This window comes from Ambystoma mexicanum, chromosome 1p (assembly GCF_040938575.1).
Source record: "Ambystoma mexicanum isolate Mex_15411 chromosome 1p, UKY_AmexF1_1, whole genome shotgun sequence".
In the NCBI taxonomy this organism is placed as follows: Eukaryota; Metazoa; Chordata; class Amphibia; order Caudata; family Ambystomatidae; genus Ambystoma; species Ambystoma mexicanum.
The window spans coordinates 1,083,033,395-1,083,050,564 of NC_090921.1; the positions used below are offsets into that span (position 1 = coordinate 1,083,033,395).

The following is a 17,170-nucleotide window of genomic DNA, read 5'->3' on the forward strand; positions in this document are numbered from 1 at the left end:
TGGCAGAGGCCTCACGACAATCCACCGGGAAAGCTCTCTTTGAAGCATCCGGATCCGCTCCTTGCGCAGGAAATCCTATCCCTGCTAGAGAAAGGTGCCATAGAACTTGTACCTGTAGCAGAGAGGAACAAGGGATGGTATTCCCCATATTTTTTTTTACCCGAAAAAAGACGAGGATTGAGACACATCATGGACTTGCGTGGTTTGAACAAGCTCCTCAGGAAGGACAAGTTCAAAATGGTTACACTTTCTCAAGTCTTCCAGGCCCTTCAACTTCAGGATTGGTTGGTGTCTCTCGACCTCAAGGATGCTTACTTTCATGTGCCGATTCATCCTAAGCGCAGGAAGTACCTGAGGTTTGCGGCTGGCGACTTGCATTTTCAGTTTCGGGTCCTGCCGTTCGGATTGACCTCCGCCCCGAGGGTCTTCACCAAGCTGATGGTGGTGGTGGCAGCGCATCTCAGGAAAGTGGGGATTCACCTCTACCCCTACCTGGATGATTTTTTGATGGCACGCTCTCCCGAGCAAGTCCTGCATCATCTGTACATCACCTGCCATTCCCTTCACAAGCTGGGCTTCTCCCTTAACTTAAAGAAGACTCATGTGACTCCTACCCAGCAGCTACAGTACATCAGGGCAGTGCTAGACACGGTTTATAGTGAAAAGATCGAAAAAAAAATCTTGAAAAAAAAGGTTAAAAAAAAATCTCAAAAGTCGATATTTTTTTTTTTTTCAATACGTCAGATTCCGCCCTCGGTCGCCCAGGACTTTCTGTACTGGGCCGTCAAAGGAAATCTGTTCAAAGGGGCTCCGTTTTGGCAACCGTGGCCAGAGGTGACGATCGTGACAGGCGCATCCCTCACGGGTTGGGGAGCTCATGCCAACGTGTTGACAGCCAGCGGTCGTTGGTCTCCGTTGGAGTCCAGACTCCACATCAATCTGTTGGAGCTGCGGGCTGTCAGACTAGCCCTGAAGGCTTTTCTGCCATCTGTGCAGGGGAAGAATGTCCGGATTGTGACAGACAATACAGTGGCCATGCACTACCTCAACAAAAAGTGGGGTGGCAGAGTCACTCTCACTGTGCAGAAATGCGATGCAGCTCTGGTTCTGGGCCATCCAGCAGGAAATGTCGATCTCGGCAGTTCATCTGGCTGGAGACGAAAACGCAGTGGTGGATGCTCTGAGAAGGCAGAACACGGTCTCTCACGAGTGGGAGCTGGCTAAGGAAGTTCTTTTGGAGATCTTCGCCCTTTGGGGAACCCCCACAAGTGGATCTCTTCGCCACCCGTGTCAAGCGGACGTGTGAGAGATTCTGCTCGCGGGAATTTCCTCCAAGAGGAGCCTTAGGGGACGCGTTCATACTGGAGTGGTCCTTCCAACTGCTGTACGCGTTCCCCCCCAGTCCACGTCATTCCGCAGGTGTTGCAGAGCTTGCGGAGGTTCGGTTCCCAGATGATCCTCATTGCTCCGGCATGGGCCAGGAGAGCGTGGTACCTGGACCTTCTAGACATGTCCATCTGTCCTCCACGTCGTCTTCCCTACCGAGACAATCTGCTCTCCCAGCAGAGGGGTCAAGTTCTCCATCCAGAGGTCAGATCCCTCAACCTTCACACTTGGCTTCTGAAAAGTTGAGGTATAAGGATTGGGACCTCCCTGAAGACGTGATGGAGGAGTTGCTTTCGGCCAGACATCCGGCAACAAAATCCCTGTACCGTTGCCGTTGGAGAAAGTTCTGCGACTGGTGCAGGGTTCGGAATGTGGATCCTTTTTCATGTGACATTCCTGTGGTTTTGTCTTTTTTGCTTTCTTTAGCCCACAAGGGCCTGCAAGTGGGTACCATTAAAGGTTACCTGGCGGCGCTCTCCATATTTAAGCGCTCGTCTGAGAAGTATTTCTCAGTTTCTGAAAGGCCTCACTAATGTGTTCCCTCCGCCACCTTTCCAGGTACCCGGTTGCGATTTGAACCTTTTTTCTCAAGTTTCTAATGGGTGCTCCATTTGAGCCTTTACATTCTTGTCCTTTGAGACTGTTTACCCTTAAAACTGTATTTTTAGTTGCGGTCACTTCCGCTTGCAGAGTGAGTGAGTGAGTTACAGGCACTTTCAGTTAAGCCACCCTTCACTGTATTTCATAAGGACAGGGTTGTCCTTAGAGTTCGTCCTTCCTTTCTTCCGAAAGTGGTGTCGAAATTTCATTTAAGCCAGAAGGTCATTCTTCCGGCATTTTATCCTCCTCCGCATCCTTGTAAGGACGAGGAGAGCCCCCATAAGTTACATCCTAGGAGAGCTTTGTTTCTACATTTCACGCATGTCCCTGGTCAGAGTGGATGATCAGCTCTTTATAGGTTACGCTGGAAGGCTTTTGGGACAAGCTGTTACTAAGCAGACTTTGTCTAGATGGATTATCTTGCCAATTACTGAATGTTACAGCTTGGAGGGTAAGGACCCTCCGGTAGGCTTACGGGCACATTCTACTAGGGGTATGGCTGCCTCTACTGCCCTGCAGAGGGGTGTTCCTATTCGTAACATCTGTGAAGCAGCCATTTGGGCTTCGGTCCATACTTTTGTACGACACTACTCCCTAGATTCTATCTATGGGCAGGATCTGGCCTTTGGCAAGGCGGTCCTTTACTCTGCAATTTGATTGGGCATTCTAAATTTCTATATTCTAAATTCTTTTCCCTCCTCCATACTTATTCATGAACATGTGAATCCATGCCAGGCTCCAGGCCAGACCCCACGCTGGAGAAAAACAAGTTACTCTCTTACCTGGTAACGTTCTTTTGATGGGATGGTCCGACAACGTATTCCATATCGCTCCCTCCCTACCTTCCGCGCTGCAGAATTTCTTATGCGATTGCAGCTTGCGTTCCGCAAGGCCTTGTGTGTCTGACTGGCAGAAAACTGTTGTCACACGTTCTGGGAAAAAACTACAACTGAGGCTACGGGCGTCATGCGTCCTACTTATCACATCGGGTGACGTCGGCCGTCGGAGGAGGTCCTCGGGGATGGCGCATCGACATCATCGACGCAGGACGCCGAAAATTTTCCGAAGCAGCACAGTGTGGACATTACCTGTCATAGATATGGAATACGTCGTCGGACAATCCCATCGAAAGAACGTTACCAGGTAAGAGAGTAACTTGTTTTTCTCCAGCGTGGGGTCTGGCCTGGAGCCTGGCATGGATTCACATGTTCATGAATAGTCCCTGTAGTCAGGCTGGGAATCTTCGGTAAAAGAGAAAACAGTTTCACTTCGAAATGTATTTCACCTTTAAACCAATCACTGTCCTCTGGGTCATACTGCCCCCATCCAATGACAGTCCTCTTCCTAAACCCCTCCTCTGGCAGACCTCTTCAGATGTTTATCGCACGCTTGAGTGTTGGGAGTCCTCGAATTTGCTCTGCGAGCTACTTCTATGTTTTTTCGTGTTTTCGGCAGAAAAAGGTTCAGTTTTAGTGCCAAAAGAGCCTGTGTGTTCTCTTCTACGTCTTCCGACAGTGGGGATCCGTTATCAGTGAATTTCAGCACCCCTCAAGATCGTTGAAGTTTCCAGAAAGCTATCGGGCCTACTTTGCGCACTCCGACCATGACAGTGTCGAAGAAGGAAGTAAGGTCTCTCTTCCAATCCTGCACTAAGTGTGGGCTATGGAACGTGTTTGTTGAGGATAAGCACCTGCAATGCCTCTTTTGCCTGCATCCAGACCAAAAGGAAGGAGAATGCGAGATATGCCTTGGTTTCTCCAAGAAAAAGACGAAGGATGGGCACAGTAAACTGGCAGAGTGGCTGAACGCCAAGGCCTCTGCAGGGTCATGCCTCACCCAGCACCAGCCGTTCCGATCAGCGGTCTTCTAAGTCCTTTGAGGACACCTCATCCTTGGGGGCCCAAGACAAGGTCAAGAACTGCAGTCCAGGTCCACCAGGGTTGCCGCGGAAGTGGGTCCCACGCTCGACAGGGCATGATCGACATCAACCTCCGCCTCCATTGCTAGCAGGCAATCAAGCTCCTCCTTGAAAAGGAAATCGTCCAACCTGGGTAAACTGCGGGAGAAGCCTGAGAAGCTGCGGATGGAGGAGAAGAAGAAGAGGAGAAGAAGGCCAACCTGCCCAAGAAGGCCCAATCGGCGCAGGAGAAGAATTTGTCGACAAAAGAGCTGATGGTGGCTGCTCTCAGGAATGCTAAGGGTGCTGTCCGTGTGCAAGTAACCCCTGCATCGCAGAAAGTATCCCAGCCCCCAAGGCGCGAAACCACCGCAGTGACTTTGGCGAAGTCTGCTGGCACACTGGGGGAACCGGACACCATCTCAGAATCCGGTTCCGGCCCCTCAGCGTGGAAAAAAGAAGGGGGGCCAGGATGCCCTGGGTCAGTCCCAGGCCGTGGCCCAAACCATGGAGGTTTTGTCCATGGACGACGAAGACCTGGAGTCCTTAAACACGGTCCACGAGGATGTGGAAGATGTGCGTCTCTGGACATCCTTTCGGGCCTCCACACCTTGGTGTCGGAGTTCCAGAAGAGGATGCTACAGTGCTTGGTTCCAGTGGTCCCCATGCCCCCGATCAGCTGCCAGCAAAGAAGAGGAAGGGTCATCCGACGCTCCCATTCCAGTCCCCCATTCCAGCCACATTGGGCACCCTCTCCCCCAGCAGACCCAGACACGGATACGGGGCGGATACGGCCAGGATGACGACAGACGATGATATTGTCACAGCGGGTGGCTGGTCTCCACAGCCTAGTGCGTCTCCACCGGATGAGGTGGGGTCGTTCCATTCCATGATCGCCAGAGCTTCCGAGATATTCCAGCTTGTGCCCGAAGAAACCAAGAAGGAGGCCAAGTGGGAGACAATCATGGGAGTGGCCTTTATGGATGATGTGTGGGAGGAGGGCCTGACCCTCTTGAAGAAGCCTTGCGCAGCTCTGGCCAAACAGGATGGGAGGAGGGCCTGACCCTCTTGAAGAAGCCTTGCACAGCTCTGGCCAAACAGGATAGGCTGTAGAAGGAAGAAGTGCTGGGTGCCGGAATCCGCACCCAAGTGCCTGAGTTCGCAACCATCGCTGGATTCTGTGGTTTCCGCAGCCGCAAGGAAACAGTCGGCAAACCCGTCCTCGTCGTCTTCAGTTCCTCCAGACAGTGAGGGTAAGAAGGACATCATGGGAAGGAAGGTGATTTATACTGCGCCGTCCACCATCAAGGCAGCCAACACACTGGTGATCCTCGCCAGGTACTAATGGGAGCTTTGGTACAAGCTGGGTCCGATTTTGGAGTTCCTCCCTGACGTTCCTCCAACATGGCCTTGGTTTTCCAAACCCCCCATACCAGTAGACTATCCCCACGGACACTTCCCTGGAAGGCTGGGGAGCCTACACCGGGCGTCTGTACACTAGAGGCATGTGGCTGCCGGAGGCAAAGGATCTCCATATCAACATCCTGAAGCTACGGACAGTGTTCAGGGCCCTCACGTCATTTAAGGGGAAGGTGGTGAGGCTATTCATGGACAACACCACCGCAGGAGGTGCAGGACTTGTAGTGCTGGACTGTCGGACAAGAGATGTTCCTTGTTCCTCTTCACCTAGCGGGTGTCGAGACTCTCTCAGCAGGGAACTACTCTCCTGCCACAAGTGGGAACTTTTGCAGGACCAGGTGGACTGCATCTTCAAGCGGGGCAGCCCCCAAATCGATCTGTTTGTGAGGGCGGCGAACTTCAAATGCCAGAAGATTCCACCAACCGAGGAGCCTGTGAAATGCGTTCTCCTTCCCGTGGGAAGGCCTGTTTCTGTACGTATTTCCTCTGTTGCCTCTCCTGCTATGAGTCATCAACACACTCGGACAGTGCCAATGCAGGATGATTCATTCTCATTGCACCAGCGTGCAAGAGACAGATTTAGTACCTGGACCTTCTCAGCCTGTCAGCGTCTCCTCCGGTCAAGCTTTCAGTGGTTCCGGGTCTTCTCACCAGAGAAGGAGGCGCAATACTTCACCACAACCCAGGTTTGCTAAACCACAGGGCTTGGCTCCTGCATCCCTAGAGTTTGGAGGATATGAGTTGCCTACAGACTTTAGGGAGGTCCTTGCCAGGGCCTGGTTGTTGTCGACTTTGAAGTGCTATGGTCACAAGTGGAAGCGCTTCACTACGTGGTGCCCGTCTCAGAAAATTACCCCTCTGAGGGTCACAGCCCCGCAGATTCTTCGATGCGTGCTATCCTTGGCCAAGGCCGGACTGGTGCATGCCTCTATCAAGGTACATCTGGTGGCGACCTCCTGCTACACTAGGTCTCCAGGAAGATCTTCACTTTGGTCTCATCGACTCGTCAAGGAGCTCCTCACAGGACTGTTTCAATCTTTCCCACCGGTGAAGGCCCTTGCCCCGGTGGGGTAACAACGTGGTGGTGATGAGGCCCATGTGGGCGCCCTTCCAGCCTATGCACCAGGCCCCTCTCAAGTTCCTCCCGTGGAAAACAGCTTTCCTTGTTTCCATCAGGGTAGGTGAGATCCAGGCCCTGCCTGCAAACAGCCATACCTGACTTTCCACGAATCTAGGATGGTGCTGCGGACGCACCCCTCTTCCATTGGAATTCCACCTCAATGAGCCTTTGGTGTTGGCTGTTTTATTCCTGAAGCCTTAATCACCGGCTGAAAGGGCCTTGCACTCGCTGGGCGTTGCACGTGCCCTGAAGTTCTACATGACATGCATAAACGGTTTTCGGAAGACTTCTCAACTGTTCGTGAATTTTGGTCCTATGAGCCATGGGTGGCATCATGCTCTGTCATCGGTTGGCAAACAGACGACTGCCCGGCCGTCCGAGAGCCCACTCCGTCAGAGCAATCGCTGTGACGACAGCGTTCCTGTCTGGTGTGCCCCTGTTGGGCATCTGCAGGGTGGCTACACCTTCACAAAATTCTACTGCGTCGACAGGGATTCAACCTGTTTGCTTGAGGTGAGTCTGCTCCGGTGGTAAGAGTTGATTGCTTCTGTTGAGCCCTTGCCACCTCCTGTGGTTGTGTAATGTTGTACTGCTATGCATTCATTATTCATGAGCATGTGAATCCATGCCAGACCCCATGCCGGAGAAGGAACAAGTTACTTACCTGTAACTATTGTTCTCCAGCATGAGTCTGGCATGGATTCAGATGCAAACCCTCCCTCCAACCCCTCTGCGGCTCTTCTTGGTCATGCTGCCACTTTACGTGCTCACCAAATCTGAGGATGACTGCCAGAGGAGGGGCTTAGGGAGAGGACTGTCATTGAATGGGGGCAGTATGACCCAGAGGACAGTGGATTGGTTTATAGGAGAATTAGTTTGTAAGTGAAAGTGAAACTGTTTTTTCTTTTTCCGAGGATTCCCAGCCTAACGACGGCGAATATTCATGATAATGTGAATCCATGCTAGACCCATGCTGGAGAACAATAGTTACAGGTAAGTAACTTGTTCCTTTCTTGACACTCTGGAGTCTCTACTATCTTGTCTCATGCCTTCTGTTCTTCTCTCACTGTGCCCCTCTCTCTTGTCCTCACCTCTTTCCCATTCACCCAGATCTGACAATTGCTGATAGCATCTACGACTTCATCAGTTGGCTTTCCAGTCATGCCTGCTAGCAAAGTCATGATGACACCCGTGGGGCAGTTCTGATAACCATATTTCTGGTTGACACTGACTGTGGCACCACCCCAATATGTACTGGTTCATCTACATGAATGCTCTCCAATTTTCTGAATTTCCTTTTTCAAAGTGTACCACTTCTTTTCCTCACCAGACCCATCAGTGGTGATGGGATACTTTTGGTTAAACCCCTGAGCTGCTAGGTGCAACACAGACACCTGCGAAGTTTGGCCATTTGCCTCTGGAGGTGGCCCTGCCCTCAAGACCTCTTATATATTAATGTCACTGGACAGAGTAAGGAAGTGTGGGGAATCTGTGGAATTTACTAACAGGCCACCAGCACCCTCCACCCCCATCAAACGTGCGTACCATCCATGTCAGCAAAGGCTCACCTGTTCTCTGCCTTAGCCTAGTAATAATCTCCTCAACCTCTTGTTTTGTGTAATCTAATGTAGTCAAATCCACGACACGCCCCACCTGGGTCTTGGGGATGAGGACCCGCCCTACATCTCGTTACAGGCTTGGCAGTTACTGTCTTTTTGTCAGATTTCAATGTGGATTCTGTGTCCACCTCTGGGCTACACTCGAATACCAGATTCACCATCCCATTTATCAGGATCCCAATCTGCTCCTGCAGTAGCAATGACGGCAGCAACTTTTCTTTTGTTGACAGTGCTTCGTATTTTTCTATGTTTATACTATACCGGGCAACCCTGACAGCTGCTCTCTCAGCCACTTCCTGATATTTCTATGCTTTATCATGCCAGATTTTCAATTGTAATTGCTGCATCAGTGAAATGTGTTTCTCGGCAGCCAACTCCTTTTCTAAATGCAAAATATTCTTGCTTAATTCAACAGTCTTCTGGTGCATTTTTCTATATCCATCAAAAGAATCCATCCACGTCTCCCAAGAGCCATGAATTTGTTCCCTTGTCCACCTGGACCTGTTGTAAACAAGTCATTACCTCAGCGTTCCCAGCCAAGCCCAAAGCTTCCTCCCATGGCTCGCACAGCCTAGCTCTGCATGCCCATTCCTTTACTAACTTATCATATGGGCCTTTCGCCCAGCTAGGAATAACAACACCAAGGCAATCTCTGCCTGCAGAAGATCCCTTCTCTTTCTTCTTGAACAAAGTATCCATATCTACAATAATTTACAGTGGTTTATGAACAGTACCTTATTCACCCCAACTCAAACCCAAACACACACACACACACACACAAAATGGCAATTCACAAAGCCAGATTCTCACTTAAAAAAAAATAACTCACAAAATCTTACCTTTCACTGTACAAGCACATATTTCTGGAATTTTACAGCACAAGGCAGTCTAGTGTTTGTGACACCAAATGTTTTGCTTCTTATGACTGCACAGTAATCCTTTCACAGCCCCAGCACACAAGGAAAAGAGAAACGTTGCACACTAAAAGGCAATAATTCACATAACATACTAAAATGTAGAAATGGCTCTTTATGGCAGTTTATTCACAATCAGCATACTTAACCAACTAAATGCATTGAAGAAAATAAATGAATAGTTAATAAATGGTTCAAAAATACTTAACCATTGAGGTCAATGCAGAACACCTACTCACCTTGGCCAGCATCACTGATAAGCTCCGAAAACTGGACAGTCACAAGAGATTCACCCTGAAACGAGAACGGAAAGCTGTGCGTCCACTGTTCCCTGAAGCTGTTCTGTCTGTTTTTGGTACTTGTCGTTTTAAACATCCCACAAATTCTTAATGGCATTTTCCATAACTTTCTAGCTTTCCAAGTCCACCTGTTGTCAGTTCCCATGGACCTTCGGCCGAACGGCCGAATAACCCATGACAACCTCAAGAGGTAAACACTTCCTTTTTCTCATGGGAGCGTGTAAGACAACATAACTTTGCATCGGCTCCTGCAACGTTATCAGGCACCAGCTGGCACCTTTCTTCACAACAATGCTTGAAGCAATGCAGAGTAATATAAGCAGTGAACCTTGCTGAAAAATGTTTGCCAACGAAACTGTGTTCAAACTTCACATGAAATGCACATTTCACTGAGGAAGAAAAATTTTCATTGCTGCTCTGGGAGCACCCAGAATGCGTTTCACACAGACTCCATGTTTTAGTAAAAAACATTACAATTCGAAAGCATTAAAACGGTCTTCAAGAATCTTCATCGATAATGCTGCAAGTGACCCCATTCCTGTCCTTTACGGTGTCCCCCAAGGCACCTACCCCCTCATCCACTTTATACAATAGCTACACAAAACCTCTATTTGAAATCCTGGACTCGCTCAGCATCATATATACTAACTCTGTTGATGACGCTCAAATCCTTGTCCCGCTCTCTGGTATTTACTATGAAGACTATCACAATTAACAATATGTATAACACTATCCCGAACTATCTCAGTTTACAGAGGGAGCAAATACATAATTCACAACTATATGCATGGTTGGCTCCATAGAACCTAAGGGAGTATTTTCTGGTGCTTTAACACATGGTTAAATGCAAGACAATTTTTGAGACACAAAATGAACACTGAAATGTTGTTCATCTATAAATACTTTGTTATAAACTAGACAGGATTCCCATGTCAACAAAAGATTGGTTTAAGGAGAGAAAATCTGTCCTCAGACACGCGTTTCCCTGCAGAATCGGGGAACCCATCACGAAACGCAAAGCATAACATTCTTTGCTGGAAGGGTTTAACAGCCTACTATTTTGAGCTGCTGTACCTTTCCAAGGCCATGAGCAGGTGGGGTGGAGGCGTGGCTGGACGTGGTAAAAGACCTCCACCCATGAGATATGAAATACATGGGAAATGAGAACTATGTTCAAGGAACTTTTGGAAAACAAAGTAATTTGGAACCATGGATTTTGCATTTTGTACAGACCGTCCGTCCATTTTTATGACGTGGGCCAAATCAGGGACAAGACTCATCTATGGAAACATTTGCAGAAATGGCCTACTGGGCTCTCCAGAAGTCTCCTGGCTTTAACATCGCTCATGGACAGATTCCGATCATGATCTACTATTAGACTGCTCTTGCCCGCCTCTAACACTTGGCTTGCCAACCTGTATTTGTAGGGACCCTTGTGGACATGCCTGGGCTCCCTTCTCTCAACCTCATCCCCACAAACATAGTCTACATTTCCTACTGCATGGATGTCATGGTACTCCTTGTAGGCTCGTTGGCTACGCTTGACTTTCTGCAGGACCTCTTTCATATGTATCCTGCATTACCATGGTGGACGAGGCATAGTGTGGGCTTCCTGTCCCTTGTTAGAACAAACTGTGCTACTCATGTGCAAGAGTCTGTATGAAACGTTAAGACGTAAGGGCCTCAATCATTACCTCCCACCAATAATGGCATTCTTACAAAGTCACTCTAATTCCAGGCATACCTCCTCAATGTGTCACACTGCAAATCGCCTCACATTATGCACTTTGTGCTAGCTTAGCCTCCTGAATTCTCCCTCAGCAACACACAGTCCTAAAACTGGTTCTCCTTTTTTTTTTTTTTAATCCCTTGTCGTCCAATTGAATCCCATTAAGTATATGGGGCTCGTCTCATACCCTGGTTTTCATCTGTGCCTTAATCTCCCTTTCCTAATGAAGGTACTGAGAAATGGTTGAAAAGTAACTAAATAATCTGGCAATGGGGAATATGCATTCAGCTGCTGAATGGTTCTCGGATACGTTGGCTCCTGTTTGGATTGTAGCATAGGAAAGGGTTGCAGGTCCCGCTGAGAGTATAAATACCATCAGGATACTCTGCCATAGCTCACCCTCCTTTCTGCCGCAGCATGCAACAGGACTTTGAAAAACCCATCCTGCCTATTATTGGCTGATCATTGGTAAAAAAGCTGGACTCATCCTAGCTGTATGTTTTTCTTTATTTACCAAATATATACGTATACTGACTGGGGCACACCTATGCACATAACAGATGTTTGATACTGTGGTGATAAAACTCTCCCTAGAGCTAGATTTTGCTTTACAAACGCATGTGTTTTGATCACATATACAATCAGTTTTGTAATTTTTCAGATGGTCATAGCAATTGGGTTTCACAAAATATGTATTTTCAGTACATTTGCATGCCCACAATGCGATATTGCTCAGTGGCTTTGTACTGAAGGTGCTATTCCAGGAATTGATACTGGTTGGTGCTTTGGCATGTGTGGCTTGTTAGCTGAAATTATCCCTTCTACTCTCAAAATCTGTCTTTTTTTATAACTGGCAAAAGCAGGGACATTCACCAACTGTCACTGGCCTTGGAGAGTAAGAGGAGGTTGGAGATGGAGAAATAGAGGGGGAGAAGAGCTTGGTGAGTAAGGGTTTGGAGGAGGTGGCTACAGTAGGTGGTGAAGGTGCTATTTTGGAGGAGGTGGCAACAGCGGGTAGAGGTGGTATTCAGGAGCAGGTGGCAACAGCATGTGGTGGAGGAAGAATCTGGTAAGGGCCAGTGTTCAGGAGCAGGTGGCGGCAGCAGGTGCTATAGGTGGTGTTTTGGAGGAGTTGGCAGCAGCATGCCTTTAATCGATTTTTAAACATAAGTTAATAATTGGTGAAATGTGTCGTCCTTGGTATTGCATTTAAAATTGCGTTCACATTTGCTTAATCAGAAAAGGTATCATAAATACGTTGCTCATTGCATATTTGTCACGATGATCGCTCTGATTACATAACATCATCCAATCTACCTTACTGTAAAAGCATGCTGAGTAATTAATTACATGCATGTAACATGCAATACATTCCTTGATGAACGTTTGCATTGTGTGCACTCAAAATGAAACACTGACTCGCTGTGCCCGTTTTCTTCTTTAGATTCCACATGACGCAGATAGCAGTCAGAGTTCCGTTCTACGGGCACCGAGGCATGTGTTAGCATGGGTGAACCCCAGAGCATCGTGGGAAGAATTCACCCACCTTTTCCAGACATGCGATTGTCCCTCTTCAGGAACTTCTATTTCAAAAATAACAAATACTGACCGACGTTGGATCAATGGTGTTTGGCATGGAATTCCAGAAGACAGCTTTCATGTTGGATTGGCCGAAAATGTGTTGACTGTCGATGCAGAGTCCTCCAACGTAAAGGACATTATCAAAGAAAATGGTCGGAAAAACCATGCAGAAAATCATTCGGATACAAAAACAAAGGCTGAAAGGCTAACCTATATGAAAGAAATGGGGAACACATTTGAGAATACTTACAGGAAGTCCGAAAATAATACTTGCATGACAAATTCTGAAAGTGGTACAGACAAAAAGGTGGATAGCAGAACATTCTGTCATTGTTGCCCTCCACAAAAAGTACCTGGCAGGTCACCTGTAAATACTTTAAGTCCACATGATGACCACTTTATATTAACAGGTCTTCATGCCTGTGGTGACCTCAGTGTTGCGATGCTGAGGCATTTTGTTAGATGCCCCAATGTTGTTGGCATAACCTCTGTTGGTTGCTGTTACATGAAGCTCACCACCCAGGAAATGCCCTCGCCACCTGGAGTCGTGCTCCCCCCTCTCCCACCTACTGCTGTGCAGCACACAGAATTTGGGTACCCAGTGAGCACATGGGTGGCGCAGCTGCCAGGCCACAAACTCTCATACAAATCCCGGGAAGTGTCCTGCCATGCCATCGAAGACTACTGCTGCCGCCTGGAGAGCGAGAGCGCCGCCCTGGGCAGTCACTGTTTTAGGGCCGTGCTCGAGACCATCATCCGAGACATCAATCCATCAATGAAGCGTGTTGGTGTGCAGACAATAAAAAAGGCCCACAGTCTTTCTTTTGAAGAGTAAGTATACATATATGTAATTTTACTTAACTTCTCATTCCTGTGTTTGGATCTGATAGGAGCAGTATGGAAAGTAAAATATAAAGCAAAACCACATGTAATAATTGGTCAATCAGAGAAAGTAATAAAGGCAATAATAATATGTAATTTTCAGCACTGTACCACAGTATCGGAGTGTACTATGGAAAATGATATACGGTTTCATTGTTATAAAGTTAGTCACCGGTGTTCAAAAAGATTTCTCTTTTAGGTAACTATCCCTCCAAATTCTATCGACCTCGTCCCCCAAACTTCACTCCCCTCACCTTTTACTCATTTGTCTTGTGCAAACTGATCAGTCCTTCAGACTATCAGTTCTGGGAAACTATGCTTCCCTTTTGTCTTTTTTACTTTTTACCTGTTTGAGTAACGTTTTAACAGTGCACACAGCATCTTACAATGCAGTGCAGTGGGGATACGTTTGTATCACCCTAGTCTTTTACACTAGATTTCTGGTTACTTTTATATGTGCCTAAAGACAAGCTGGTGGCAGCAGTTATATTTTTACAGTTTTTGCAGTACTTTTAGTTTACCACGAGATTGTTCACTTGTCCTTTGGCCATATTGTTTCTTGGCTTTCTTCCTGCCTTCTCAGGTCAAGAAATCCTGTTCGCCCACTTCAAAGCTGTTGTTTTTGCGGATTACTGCATGCCATTTGTTTGTGGACCCAGGAAGTGGGTGGAACTGTCTGGTCCAACTCTACATCTGTGGTGCCAGAGAGTCTGGAGTGTATGCATGAGTGAAACCCACAGTGGCCCCTGATTGGACCACTGCTGACTGTTTGAATGTTGTAGAACCTTATCATTGGTGGGCTTGGACTTGCTTCCAGCCAGGATTTGGGATAAGAGGACTCCTGCAGCCATTTCTTCAGATCCACGTTGGAGCCAAGTATTCTGTGTAGAAGAGCAGATGACTGAAAATGCATGGCGACCCTTCCTGCATTTGTCCCGGTGAAGCCCTGCTGGACTACCTGATCTGCGAAAGCCCTATGCAATGCTTCCCCCTTGGACTGGTGGGACCAACCAGTCTCTACGCCTTCTCGAGATACAGCTGTCCTGAGCCCTCGGAATCATCTCTGGACCATCTGTTAGACCGACTAGCTTGCCAGTGAACTCCACCGGCAGAAGCGTAGCAGTTCTGTGTTTTGTCCGGAACTTCGGTGGTCACCAGCTTGTGCTAAAAGTCTCCTTCCTGCCAAGTTTCAGCTTCTCTGCATCAAGGGATCCTGTCCTGGAAGGACTTCTTCGAACGTGACTGGAGAGACGCCTGCTGTCGCCCGTGTGTTGTGACTATCACTGGAACCAGCTTTCCTCTGTCTGCTAGAGTGTCCTGAAGAGGCCTGCATCGGTGCCTGGTGCATTTCTTCCTCCAAAAGGATTGCCCATAACTCCTGGACCCGTCCGGAATCATCTCTGCACCTGCAGGTCCTGGGCATCTTCTACTGATCCACTACTCCCAGTCAAGCTGCCTTAGTCAATTGGGAAAATTGGGGTCAGGACGGTGAGTACTCTCAATACAATCAGCCACCCCTGTCTCCCCTATAATAAACCTTAGATTAAAATTAAAGTTTGTTCTAAAAACTGTTCTAACGTATAGGAAAATAATTTGACTTACCTGTACTATTGTTGAGGGGTCTTCTGTAACATTTTTCACCATCACAATAACTCTTCCTCCATTTGGTTCCTCTCCTAGAATAAGCTATGAGATTTGAGCATAATGCACCGTTCAACATAGGGATTTGACTTATAAAGTTAGGGCTTTTATTCTTGAGAACTGGTTTTCCTTAATGCATCACTACTTAACTTCATTGTGTTGAATAACTTAATGTGTGCATTTCTACAAACGTAAGGTGACTGTATATGTGTGTTAACTGAGTGTTGTGGGATAGTACTTCTTGTTTGTTTCATTTTTCTAGTCTGTTTTGGTCCTGTAATAGAGTATTTCTGTACTTGCCTGTCTAAGTGGAATTATTGTGTGCTTCACTGTGTTGACTCGTGGATCCCTGGCCATACTAACTCACTCCTGATACTAAGCCTTGGCCACTCTCCTTGCTTACCTTGATTGAGTTTGGCAAACCTCTCAGAGTTCCCCTGCTCACTATAACTAGGGTGGCCTCCTGAAATCTGTCCACCCGCCCAGATTTTAGAAATCCATTTTAACAACCGGACAAGTAATGTTAACGCCTGGACAAAGCTCATTTGTACATGTAGTCCCCATTTTATTTTGTAACTCTAGATCTCTTGATTTCATTCATTGTTTTATCTTATATAACTTCTGCAAGGACTGGCACCATGCTGCCTCCGATGCCAGACCTAGCAGGAAAGCAAGTATCTTCAGGGCCGCTTGAGGTGAAAGGGCCTGTAATTGTCCATGCATGTTCTGAATGCAAAGATCAGGGGTGGACTGGGGACCAAAAGAGGCCCTGGAAATAATGTCCAAAGTGGCCCCATATGACACATTTTCAGCAAGCCCAATGCTTTTCCTATGAGAACATTTGGAAATACCACACAAAAGAGGCCCAGAGTGCAGAGGCCCACCGGGAAATCTCCAGAGTCCCCTATAGGCCAGTCCGCCCCTGGCAAAGATACGCACCCCTTGGTCTTGTCAGGGTACAGACCTAACTCTCCAAGAGATGTTAGTGCTAGACATGTTACCCCAAATTAAAAATGGAGAGGTAAAAGAGCGGAAAGGACATTATGGACGTGGAAATAATTTGTATTTCTCCAGCATTGGATCTTTCGTGGATTCACATGCTTAGAATATTCCCCGTCGACAGACTGGGAACCCTCGGTACACTTATAAAGCCGTTTCCCATAGGAAAACTTCTGACACTTTTGTGTCCTATCTACGTCGTTTTTGGGGCCGCCCACGCATGCCCCACTAGGACGTAGCGGTATAAATGCCCGCCCCCGTGGCTCCCTTGAGATTTCAACCGTCTCCAAAGTAGTGGGAGCACCTCGTGTAGTCTACTATTTTGTCTAAGTTGTGCTGTTGGAGTTTTGTCCTGATGTCGGGAAAAGCACTGTTCCACCCGTGCGCTACGTGCGGGTTGAAGAAAGTGTATGAGGGGGACGGGCATATGGATTGCATATATTGTCTACACCCTCATCATTCGGCAGACAAGTGCAACATAAGTAAGGGCTTCTCCCAGAAGACTCTTAAAGATCGAAGTCGGTGACTAGGGGCATGGTTAAACGATGGAGCGGGGGCATACCCGCCTTCAGAGGTAGGTTCCGCGTGCAGCGTGACCTCAGCGTCAAAATCTTCAGGGGCCCCGCGCCGCTTGACATCGTTGGAACCCCCGGTGAAGAAATCACGACCGTCGGAGAAGGAATCTTGGAGAAGCCATTCTAAGGAGTCCTCGTCGAAGAAAGCCTCGTCCTCCTCATCTTTGACGAAGAAAGACAGGAAAAGTCGAAATCCTCCTCGGGCGATCACCATAGATCGACCTCGAGTCGAGAAGCGTAGGTCAAGTTCGGAAAAGGCGGGAATGCCTCGGGGACCTACACGACCACCACTGTCATTGATGGCAGGGCAGTCGTCGACCCCTTCTCTGCCATTGACACAATTGGCCTCAACTATTCTTGGACCGCAGATGGTGACGGCGACAATGACAACGGGGCCAGCTTTAGCCTCGTCGACGGAGATTCCGCAAGAGGCCTGGCGACCAGAAGTATTCGACCCGGTTTTGCCAGAGACCCTACTGCAGCAAGAGGCGGCCTTGTCGTTGTCCTCG

At 48.0% G+C, this 17,170-nt stretch overlaps 1 protein-coding gene across 9 annotated transcripts in view; it reads left to right on the plus strand.

The window, feature by feature from the left end:
- Positions 1–17,170, plus strand: part of METTL25B (methyltransferase like 25B) — a 278,862-nt gene that overhangs the window by 193,530 nt on the left and 68,162 nt on the right. For all 9 annotated transcript variants that reach the window (XM_069604626.1, XM_069604622.1, XM_069604619.1 and 6 more), the window contains one exon: positions 12,428–13,395. In XM_069604626.1, coding sequence (XP_069460727.1) covers positions 12,428–13,395 — 968 coding nt within the window. The remainder of the gene's footprint in view (positions 1–12,427; positions 13,396–17,170) is intronic.